At 41.3% G+C, this 12,672-nt stretch overlaps 1 protein-coding gene across 1 annotated transcript in view; it reads left to right on the forward strand.

Annotated features, from left to right (window-relative positions):
* SH3BGRL2 (SH3 domain binding glutamate rich protein like 2) overlaps positions 1-12,672 on the forward strand; it is a 47,927-nt gene that overhangs the window by 12,301 nt on the left and 22,954 nt on the right. Inside the window, exon 2 of the mRNA XM_074948025.1 lies at positions 10,867-11,052. Coding sequence (XP_074804126.1) covers positions 10,867-11,052 — 186 coding nt within the window. The remainder of the gene's footprint in view (positions 1-10,866; positions 11,053-12,672) is intronic.

Consider the following 12,672-nt stretch of genomic DNA (forward strand, 5'->3'; position numbering starts at 1 on the left):
ACATGGGCGCAACCTGTCCTTCGTGTGAGGGCTCAATCCTGCTCTGGTTTAAGTCAGTGGGTGTGTTGCCATTATTTTAATGAGCAGAATTATGCTCAGACCAATAGCACTGCTAACATAAGGGCTGCAAGACAAAACCACCGTTACGTGATTTAGATGGTATTAAAGAGTAGAATCTTTTACAAGTTTTTGTTTTTTTTTCTTAAATGTGAGGTTATTAAATAAACTAAGCACTTTACCATCCTGGTTATTAAGGGGCCTATGCTAAAATCCTCACTCAAAGCTCCTGCTGTTGGTCAATGGGAGCTTTGTCTGAGTCAAGATCTTAGCACTGAGCCTGAAGAGCTTTTCATGAAGCAGGAGGAAGGGACGCCATTTGTTTTTATCATCCATTAAAATTCTTTATTTAATGGGGACAGTAACTTGAAAAACGTTTCCTTTTAGTACAGGACAGTCCCTCTTTTATAGCAAGATATTTAACTCTTCCCATTCCTTTACCTTCAAAAAGCTCTCCTAGTCTCCACTTTTTCTCCCCATGTAGCCCTGCCTACACCTATTCAGTGTTGGCAGGTATGTTTGAAGCCACCAATATGTTTACATTTGCAATTAGTCTTGCAGTTATGTTTCTTGTTTGTAATTTTCTCAAGATGTGGGCACAAGTATCAGTTACTCAGCGTTTGCTAACCTGTAGCTAATTGGAGCAGATTTGGTAGCACCTTTTAAAAAGCAAGGAGCTGCTACTTCCTAGCATCTTTACAACTTTTAAAAAATTAAAACAATTGTTGGTGCTCTCAAAACAAACAGTGAATGTGCTGTAAGCCCTGGCATTTATTCATCAATTACATTGTAAAACTGCAAGCACAGATCACACTTAGCAAAATTCATGGCCAGAGTGTGTGTCAGCAAAACATTGCTACAGAATCATTTGACTGATAAAGCACATAGCATTAGCTCAGAATGCTTGCTCTGAATAAAGCAAAATATTTACTGCAAATGAGACCTGGGAATAGGTTTCTCTGTACTGTTTCTTCTCCCCTTGTGTAATTTAAGGCAGCAAAACCAAGTGGTGTAGAAGCATACGAACTACTGTCATAGAAGGAAGATATTGATAAGTAATAGTCCCTATGAAATGTTAAGTAAACATGATGATTTAGTCCTGCTTAGAATCATAAAAAGAAGAGGATGACTTGCGGCACCTTAGAGACTAACAAATTTGTTTGAGCATAAGCTTTCGTGAGCTACAGCTCACTTCATGCATCCGATGAAGTGAGCTGTAGCTCACGAAAGCTTATGCTCAAATAAATTTGTTCTCTTCTTTTTGCAGATACAGACTAACACGGCTGCTACTCTGAAACTTAGAATCATAGAATATCAGGGTTGGAAGGGACCTCAGGAGGTCATCTAGTCCAACCCCCTGCTCAAAGCAGGACCAATCCCCAACTAAATCATCCCAGCCAGGGCTTTGTCAAGCCTGACCTTAAAAACTTCAAAGGAAGGAGATTCCACCACCTCCCTAGGTAACGCATTCCAGTGCTTCACCACCCTCCTAGTGAAAAAGTTTTTCCTAATATCCAACCTAAACCTCCCCCACTGCAACTTGAGACCATTCCTCCTCGTTCTGTCATCTGCTACCTCTGAGAACAGTCTAGATCCATCCTCTTTGGAACCCCCTTTCAGGTAGTTGAAAGCAGCTATCATATCCCCCCTCATTCTTCTCTTCTGCAGACTAAACAATCCCAGTTCCCTCAGCCTCTCCTCATAAGTCATGTGTTCCAGTCCCCTAATAATTTTTGTTGCCCTCTGCTGGACTCTTTCCAATTTTTCCACATCCTTCTTGTAGTGTGGGGCCCAAAACTGGACACTGTACTCCAGATGAGGCCTCACCGATGTCGAATAGAGGGGAACGATCACGTCCCTCGATCTGCTGGCAATGCCCCTACGTATACATCCCAAAATGCCATTGGCCTTCTTGGCAACAAGGGCACACTGTTGACTCATATCCAGCTTCTTGTCCACTGTAACCCCTAGGTCCTTTTCTGCAGAACTGCTGCCTAGCCATTTGGTCCCTAGTCTGTAGTGGTGCATGGGATTCTTCCGTCCTAAGTGCAAGACTCTGCACTTGTCCTTGTTGAACCTCATCAGATTTCTTTTGGCCCAATCCTCTAATTTGTCTAGGTCCCTCTGTATCCTATCCCTACCCTCCAGCGTATCTACCTCTCCTTCCAGTTTAGTGTCATCTGCAAACTTGCTGAGGATGCAATCCAAACCATCCTCCAGATCATTAATGAAGATATTGAACAAAACCGGCCCCAGGACCGACCCTTGGGGCACTCCACTTGATACCGGCTGCCAACTAGACATGGAGCTTTTGATCACTACCCGTTGAGCCCGACAATCTAGCCAGCTTTCTATCCATCTTATAGTCCATTCATCCAGCCCAAACTTCTTTAACTTGCTGGCAAGAATACTGTGGGAGACTGTGTCAAAAGCTTTGCTAAAGTCAAGGAACAACATGTCCACTGCTTTCCCCTCATCCACAGAGCCAGTTATCTCGTCATAGAAGGCAATTAGATTAGTCAGGCATGACTTGCCCTTGGTGAATCCATGCTGACTGTTCCTGATCGCTTTCCTCTAAGTGCTTGCTACATATTGGCTCCAACTCAGAATCCAGGTGGTACAACATGGCCTAAAACCACCTTTTCCCCACCCTTTCCCATAGTGCTGCCCCTTCTGTGCTTTGTTTCTCAGGTGGTGCAGCCCAGGATCTAGCCAAGTCTCACTGGAGCGCTATACATTTTCAAAGCAATGGCTGGTTGAGGAGAGTACTGGACCCCGAATGGTGCTCCATACAGCATTGTTCCCTAGTATAGTGGCAGATTGTCAGAGCACGAGTAATGCCTGCCTCAAGGCTCTGAGCCCCTCCTCCCATGATCTAGAGCCTGATTTATAGTTTCTTTGTGAGGTTACTACTAAATTGTCTGTGATTATGAATGACAAAAGTTAAATAGCATACTCAGTAGCCACGATCATATAGTGCCACATGTCAAAGTCTCGGGGAAACAAAGGGAAACCAGTTGCGAGGGTGGTGGATGCTCCATCACTAGAAATTTTTAAATCAAGACTGGCTGTTTTTCTGAAAACAATGCTCTAGCTCTAGCAGGAATTAATTCCAGGCTGTCCTATGGCCAGCGTTATGCAGGAGGTCAGACTAAATGATCACAATGGCTTTATTAATCTATGAATTTGTACAATGTACATATAAAAAGGAAGTAATAAAATTCTGTCTTCTGTAAAAGTAAACAACCAAAGTCCAAGAGGAATACTTATCAGTATGTGAAATGAGCATATGAACAATAACCACAGTAGAACAATGGTTGCTGCTCATACAATGCAGTTTCTCTTTCCTGTCTTCAGCTGCTACGTGAAGTTTCATTGGAAGACAGTACTGTGTACATTTGTGCATAGATCATTAAAAACCCACAGAACCAACATGACGGTGGCTACCATTCTCTCTAACCCTTTTAGTTTATATTACATCTCCCTCCTCCCTCCCACTCTTCCTCTGTCTTACCTGTTAGGGCAGGGGTGGCCAACGTGAGCCTGAGAAGGAGCCAGAATTTACCAATGTACATTGCCAAAGAGCCACAGTAATACGTCAGCAGCCCCACATCAGCTCCCCTCCTCCCCCCACTCAGCGCCTTCCACCCACCGGCAGCCCCGCCCATCAGCGCTTCCCCCTCCCTCCCGGCACATCCTGATCAGCTGTTTCGTGGTGTGCAGGAGGCTCTGGTGGGGAGGAGAAGCAAGGGCACGGCAGGCTGAGGGACGGGGGTGGGAAGGGATGGAGTGGGAGCAGGGCCTGTGGCAGAGCCAAGGGTTGAGCAGTGAGCACCCCCTGGCACGTTGGAAAGTTGGCGCCTGTAGCTCCAGCCCCGCAGTTGGTGCCTATACAAGGAGCCGCATATTAACTTCTGAAGAGCTGCATGTGGCTCTGGAGGCACCGGTTGGCCACCCCTGTATTAGGGCTTGACCTTGCTCCCTATAAAGTCCATGGCAAAACTCACTGATTTCAGTGGTACAGGACTGGGCCCTTAAGTTGTAAATTACATTAAGGGTCTGTGACAGTTTTTTTGTTTGTGGGGTTTTTTGAGGGGGGGGTACAGCGCTTAACTCAATGCACTTCCAATTGTAACTGGGTCTTTTGTGCTGGATTACAGATAGTAATTATTGTTTGCAGTGCTGTTGTAGCTGTGTTGGTCCCAGGATATTAGAGAGATGACATGGGTGAGCTTAATATATTTTTATTGGACCCACTTCTGTTGGTGAAGGAGACGAGCTTTCAAGCTGCACAAAGAAGAACTGTGTGTAGTTCAAAAGCATGCGTCCTTCACCAACAGAAGTTGGCCCAAGAAGAGAGAGTATCTCACCCACCTTGTCTCACAAATTCAGTAGAACCTCAGAGTTACGAACACCTCAGGAATGGAGGTTGTTTGTAACTCTGAACAAAGTGTTATGGTGGTTCTTTCAAAAGTTTATAACTGAACATTGACTTAATAAAGCTTTGAAACTTTACTATGCAGAAGAAAAATGCTGCTTTGAACCATCTTAATTTAAGTGAAACAAGCACAGAAACAGTTTCCTTACCTTGTCAAATCCTTGTTTTAAAACTTTCATTTGTTTTAGTAGTTTACATTTAACACAGTACTGTACTATATTTACTTTTTTATTTTTGGCTCTGCTGCTGCTTGATTTGTGTACTTCCAGTTCCAGATCAGGTGTGTGGTTGACCAGTCAGTTCGTAACTCTAATGTTCATAACTCTGAGGTTCTACTGTAATAATAATCCTTTCCTAACTGTACTTTTTCATGTAAGCGATTGTTGTGCTTGGCTAAAGATGCTATTCGTTTGTCTATGGATGGGGAGGCAGTGTTTGCACTGGTGAATGAGGGTGGTGCATGTCTGCAAGATAATTATTAACCTTGTGGGACAATGACCATAAATAACTCTATTAATTGCATATTTAGATATATATCAAAATTGGATTTACATGCTTGACTTCTAAGGGTTTAGTCTACAGACAAATTGTACCACTTTAACTCTACAAGTATAGTTTAAAGCAATAAAACTCCCTGAGTGAGAGCTCAGTAATATTGGCATAAAAGTGCTTACACTTGTATGGAAGGGAAATAACTATTGGGTCTGGCTGGAAAACAATATTTCTGTTTTGATACTTGGTTTCATTCCAAAGTGGAATATATGACAGAAGAGAAAGAGAAGACCAGTGGTTAGGGCACTCGCCTGGGATGGGGGAGACTGAGGTTCAAATCTCTCCTCTGCCTTTTTTGGCAAAGAGACTTGAACCTGGGTCTCCCATATTGTAGTTGAGTGCCCTAATTGCTGGGTCATACAGTCTCTCTCTCTCTCTGCCTCTCGTTGGAACTGTTCCATTTTGTATAATAAAATATTCATTCAGAGAGAGAGAGACTAACTCTATAGCCCAGTAGTTAGGACATTCATATGGGATGTGGGAGACCCAGGATCAAGTCCCTGGAGTTAGGCAAAGCAAGGTTCAAGTGGCTGCTCTGCCTAATTTAGGGGACTCGATCATGGGTCTCCTGCATCCCAAGTAAGTGCCCTAACTATCTGGCAACTGGCTAATCTGAGGTGACTCTGTCTCTCCTGCAGGTGCCTGAAACCCAGTCAGGCTTGCAGTGTGTGTACCAACCACTTACCACAAGGTAGTGTATCTGGGTCCTGATCTAAAAATGGAAGAACTGGGAGATTCCACCCTGAGACTAGTAAGGGCAAAATATCTGAGGAGGTAGGGTTGCACTCAGAGAGACCAGACAGGGAACAGTGGTGCAGCTAGCTCTGTAACCATGATTCCCTTCCAAAGAACAAATGCTATATGAAATGACGTGTCCGCACTATCTGTGCTCCTTCAGACACTCCCAGTGCAGAAATGGCTAGAGTTCACCAGATCACTTTGATTCCTCTCGAAGTATCAGGCCAAATCCTGCTCACCTTACTCATGAGTCCCACTGAAGTTAATCTAGTGTCTGTTTTTAGTGATGGAAGTAAACAGTTCATGATCTATTCTGTCTGCTCACCTCATGGGTGGTGATGAAAAAATACAGAAATCCTAGGAGAAAAGGTTCAGAAAAGAATCTCGTGGCTCCAGAGGGACTGAATGGCTCTTGGGTACAATTTACTGCAGGTTGTTATAATTTTAATAGCATTTCGATCAACAGTCACACCTTATAATGCACAGCTACCAAATCTATTTTTCCCCTCACAGGTAAATTGCTCACATTTAAGAGATTTACAAAACATTTACCTATCTTTGGTAAAAATGCTTTGTCTGAATACTAACGTGGTAACAGAAGATGCTGATGTAATAGTTTTATATCCACAACATGCCCACAACATGTTGCTGACATATTTTTACTTTGGAAGAGTAGGGGGGGGAAGCTTATGTAAACAAAGGATTGGTAACTGATCACCACCTTCTGGAGAAAAACATACAATATCTGTGTCAAGACAGACTTCCATTTGACTACAAAAACAGTAGTCCTCACATATTCATTATTTCCATGAAGACTTTCATTGTGCATACAAAATAAAAGAGCATGGTATTTCATTATGGAGTCTGATCCCCTAAAGATGGTAGTTCCCTTGGGTCAAGCTGATGAAACAGTTGTTATAGCTGCCTGAAAAACATTACAGCATAGGTTGCTAGTCATAGTGCCAATTCTTTACATTTCACTTGCACTCGGATTTCTAAAGACATACTGATCCTATGTTTATAGGACAAAAAGGTATGTTATCGAGCTAATTTCTTCATAAATCCCAAACTCTTCTACATTTCCTTCTGTTGATAATACAAATGTAAATTGTCCAAAATTAAATGTAAATATTACTTATTACAATATTTCTCTCTTTGATCAATATAACAGAGGTCACTAGAATCCTGTGGCACTCCAGGGCTAATTTTTATATTGGCCTCAGTTAGAGCCCATAGCATTGCTGCAGCAAGTGCTATGAAATTTGGCAAATTAATTTATCTTTGATAAGAATCTTAGAATCAGAATGAATATACTACACCAATGATATATAACATGGTTTAAAAGGCACTAATAGTAGTATGCAGTGGTCATTAATTCTGCTTGGCAATCTGTGTCGTTCCATCGTACGGCCTGGGGAATGTCAGGCAACTTTTGCTGGTACACTTTTTCATTTCAGTAGGTGTATCTTTATTGTCTGTTCATATCAGAAAGTATTAATGTTCTCATGCTATCTCAAAACCAGAATGTCTTGTTTGATGCATATGCATGGTCTCACTGTTTTCCGTGTTATAAAGAAAACTGATTTGTTCTTGGAACTTCGGCTAAACAGGTGGGCAGGATAGAGCAGAGTTGAGTGTATTTTAAGAATCTTTTAAGTTCAAGGGTGAGTAAATTTTAGTGTCTTGCAGTTCTCCCTGAGGAAAAAATTGCATTAATATTTCTCTCTGAGTGTAATCACCTATCTAGTATGGAGATAGTAATCCTGATTTATCCCGGAGAGGGGTCATGACACTAAATTAACTAACTTTGTGTGCAGCATATTGAGGTCCTTGGATCAAAGATGGTGCAGAAGTATGAAGCATTATCATCATCCTGATGTTGTAGGATCACAAGCTAGGCTCATGAGGTCTGACAGTTGTCAATACTACTCTAGCACTCTGCACTGAGAGATGTCTTGGGATGCACCAGGCTATGGGGGAAACCTCTACATGTATTCCCTGCTAACCCAGTTAACTCTAGGGTGTCTCAGTACCAGTCTGTCACCTGTTCCCCTAAAGGATGCTCAGAAAGAGGATTTTGTGAGAAAGCAAGCTCTGCTTTATCCTAAAAAATCAGAATAAGGAAAGGAGGTAAGTTCTTTGCCCCTGGAAATCCAGAGGTGGGAGCAATCCATCCATTTCACTGAAGACAACAGGAGCCAAGTCACTAGGCCATCTTTCCCCATACACATTTCAGTAAACATAGGGGATGGCAAAGTAGAGGATAGACTGAACTTATTGGAAATGGCAAGTTCCTGTGAGGATGGGGGTGACCTAGCCTGATTCTTGTTGGTTTTGCTGAATCACTCTGTGAATCTGAGCATGTTTTAAGTTAACGAAACTTTCACACAGATCTAAATAGCTCGTACAGATCCATTTAGTTAGCCCCTCTTTGAAGCATCTTTTAGAAACAGTACATGTGGTTTAGCAGTGGATGCCTTCTCATTTTCTGGAGTAAATCAATAAAAAATATGAACAAGAAATAAGAACCTGGACGTTTCAGTTTCCCCGTTGCAAAAGCCCCATCTATCAGATGAGCAATTTTACTAACGATGAGTGACAAACTACATAATTACAGCAGTTCTGTGTATATTTACATGACACTCTCTTTTTGTTGCTGTTTTGTAACCCTGATAGGGAGACCAGTTCCAAACACGAAGTCTAGATCTGGTGTAGATGGGGATTTCTGTTTTCTTCAGTTTTATTTTTGTGACTTGCAGTATGGATTAACAATAAAACCAAAGACAAAGTACATATGTTCTAAATTATCAGCATGTAGATAATATAGGAGTCACTATAAGCACTGAACTCTAAAGATTAATACCATATTAAATTGTGATGACTTTCTTTACTATTGTTAAAGGCAGATTAGGATCATGCTATATAAAAGGTAAAGGAAATCCAAGAATTTTCCCTTTGTGTGATCAGTACAACAGTTGAGGATCTGATTAAATCTACGTTGCAATTGTCAGTAGTCTGTGTCGCCAGTGTCCAAGACTAGTGGAAATTGGCAGGCAGAATGAACATTGTGAAATGGGAAGGCATTTTTATTTTTAAAAATCTTTCATTACACATGCAGAATTTCCAAGGAAAACCCTCCTGCAATATCATCTTAGCCTGTACATCTTTACTTGAACAAATATTTAATAAAATGGCCAGTTTTAAGAAAATCTCAATCTCCATTTCAGATTGAAGTTGTCTCTCATCTTCTATTGTAAGTTACTGAGGATAAGAACTGTTTCTCTCACTTCTACAATATGATTCCTTTATGAGTTTAATGTCATAGTACAAGAAGTCATTTTACTTTCAGCATTGTGCTTTGATTAGCAGAAAAATGGTGATAATGATGGTAACTGAGCTACTACTGGTAATCTTGTATTTTCTGCATACAGTTTTAGAAGAAAAGTTTTGTATGAGACTGATTGCTCTTTCATAATGTGCATTGTTTGAAAAATCAGTATGGCATACGTAAAAGAAGGAACCAACCACTGAAAGAAACACAAATGTATTGAATAACTGGTTGTTACATTACAAGGAATACACATTTAGGAGCCAATCGGTTTCCTTCTGCAGCAGAGCACATAAATGTTCAGACATTTTAGAAATACGTTGTTTTGCAGAAATTGGACCAAAGCCTCTTGGAGATATCCATGGTCTTTGTTTCAAGGAGGACGTAATTATTTCACCACTGAAAGTCACCTGAAAGGCACAATATGAATTTTTACTGTAATCTGTAATAAATTTCACTGAAGATTATTATTTTTGTTATCTGATGTATCAAATGGCTCCAATATGAAGAGTGGTGTGACAAATACAGCTCGTACATGCACTTGAAAAACTGATAGTTTTTAAATACTGTCTGGGTCCTATGGTACCCAAAGGTAACATCCATCCACCCATAGTTTAAACCAACCAGCAAGTGGATGGATCTTGCGCCACAGTATTTTTATACTGTAAAATTCTTAAATATAAGTTTTTATCTCCAAACAGTATGGCTGGGAAACATGTTTTGAGTAGTCTGACTGTATAGTGAATACAGTGTGTAGCCCCTTTTAGGTGGAATGTGCCTCAGTAGAAGGATCTTGGACGTGCTGGAAATAGAGCGTGAAGCTGGTTGTAATGCAGAACAGATCCTGGCTGAATTAGTAACCCAGAGGCTTTACCTCAGTCTCGAAGACTCTATGGCTATGTCTTCACTGCAAAAAAAGGTGTGTTTTTACATAGTTATCCCTTTTATACAAAGTGCTAGTGAAGATAGGGCACAGGCAGTTTTTTAACCCCAATGTAACTAGTCAAGGTAAACACTGCGGGGGGGGGCGGGTGCAGTCATATAGAGTTGACTTTGACTAGCTGCATCAGGGTAAAAGCTACCTGTGTGCTGTTTCTGCTAGGACTTTGTCAAGAAGATAATCTCTATTTAACCCCCCCCCCCCAAAACAAGCCCCCCACAGTGCACCTCCCCCCTTTTTTTTCAGTTAAGACAAAGCTGGTATGAGACAAGAACATCTCCATCTCAAAGCATGTGCGCGTGTTCTGTATGAACCTAAGAAATGAATAAACTGTTGTTCAGGAAACCCACAGCCACATTTTAAAAGGTATGTAGACACTTTGGAAAATCTCACTGGGTGCCTATTTGCGTCTTTAGGTGCCTAAATACCTTTAAAATGTGGCCAGTAGTGTATGGTGAATCTGAAAACCAGCTACTCTTTTATCTTTGACTTATTTGGAGTACCAGTCAGGGTGTTCCTCTATCACAGACATCTTTTAAAAACAAAAACAAAAACTACCCCCCCAAAAAACAAACAGCCAACCGCCTAGAAAATGAGGCAGGACTTTGTAGACTTTCGTAACTTGTAAATAAAGAAACTGCAGTGTTAAGTCACATATGTTTAACTTAGAAATATTTGACTTTCTTATTGAACCTTTTGACCTTTGAGTAAAAAATAGACAAGCATATTCAGGCTTGTAAACATATCTTTAGTAATGATGGGCTAGCTGTGATGTATTGTTTTCCTCTCTCTCTCTCTCTCTCTCTCTCTCAGATAAAGAAGAGGCAGCAAGATGTGATACGATTTCTGGAAGCCAACAAGATAGATTTTGAAGAGGTGGATATCACAATGTCGGAGGAGCAAAGACAATGGATGTATAAAAATATTCCTGAGGAAAGACAGCCTGCACAGGGCAATCCGCTGCCACCCCAGATATTTAATGATGATCAGTACTGTGGAGTAAGTAGCTTTGTGGTCCAGACTGGTTACGTTAAGTTAGTGTTGACCATTGTGAAGTCAGCATTTGCCAGTGTGCACAACATCTTATTACGGGAGATAACTGTACTAACCTGGCAAGTGTTGACAGTTTAATGGTGACCATTGAATTTTAATTCATTTTCCACTAAAAGTCTTCCCTTCACAAACATTTCAAGAATTCTTATGCAGAAATGATGAGTGGACACACTGGTGAAGCACAACTTTGAAGGCAGAGCAGTTGGTGAGATTATCAGAACCTAGAGATGCCCTGTTTTGCTGCTGTTCAGTGATTTTTTTTTATGATGCTAACATATGATTCTGAGAAAAGAATAGTCAGCACCCCAACTGAGAGCACTGGAGCTACTGCCTGAGACTCTCATTTACAGTAAGACTCCTTTACACTGCCCCGGTAGGGCAAGATACATTTACCCCCACTTTGAGGCCCATTTACACTGTCATTATGAGGGGTTTTAGCATAAATGAGAACTGTATTATTTAAAAATTAGTTCCTGGCTTTCTTCAGGAGACAATAAAATTAAGACTCGCCTTCCTTTACTGAAAATGGGGAAGGTTTTTATTAAGCATGAGAATTTATCACTCTGACAACAGTTTGCAGGCTAGATCCTCTGCTGTTATAATCTGTCATAGGTCCATTGATTCCAGAGGAGTTTATGCCAGTGTACAGTGGCTGAGGAGAAGGCCTTATCATTTTAATTTAAGAAGAATGGCCTAATATGGAATTTTTTATCATCTTTTTAAACAGTACTGCGAATGGTAGGCCAGATTCTCCCCTGACACTGTTGTAGATCAGGAGTAACTGTGTTGAATACAAAGTCATCACTGTCAAACTAGTGCAAAAAGTGGAGAGTTGGGGCTTGTCAATACATAGCAGCTTTTCATCTCTTGCTTCTTCAGTTCCTTGACCAGTGCATCCTTTGGGAGGTGGGGTGTGCATATTGGCTGGTTGGGAGATCAGTAGGTTTGACTGTTGGATGACGTGTCCCCAGGAACATAACTGGAGGCAGACAGGGGTTGTGTTTGTGGGTTGATGCAGCAGGAAGGTGAGATGGGTGGATGTATTTTCATGATTGAAATATCTGGGAGATAGGTTGAAATGGATGTCTGGTTTGTAGGGTGCAATGGGTTAAGGCAGGTGGATGTCTGGTGGAGGTGGGTATCAAGCGGGTCAAAGCATCTGGGAGATGATTCAACCCTTAATCTAACAGATGGGGTGGTGGAAAGGTTTGTGCATTTGATAGATGGGTGAGCTTCATTGTGTGGGGAAGAAGGGTAACAGCAGTTGGTCTTCAGCCATACCATGTGTGGCACATTGTTTGTTCCTATTTATTTGCACTGGGGTAGCTCTAATCCCAGCTGTGTGAATTGTGTCCAAATAATGCAGTGTGCAACAGGTCCATTGGAAGAGATAAGCATGTATTTTTCACATGTTCCTAGGAAATGAGGGGATACTTGTGGCCCTCTCCCTAATGTACAGTGGAAGTTCACCAAGTATACAAAACTTGGTTCATTTGGGGAAGGGATGTGAAATTTTGGGGGATGCTAATTTTGCATCTTTTTTGGGGTTCCTTTTATTAGTGCATT

Source organism: Natator depressus, chromosome 3, assembly GCF_965152275.1.
Source record: "Natator depressus isolate rNatDep1 chromosome 3, rNatDep2.hap1, whole genome shotgun sequence".
Lineage (NCBI taxonomy): Eukaryota > Metazoa > Chordata > Testudines > Cheloniidae > Natator > Natator depressus.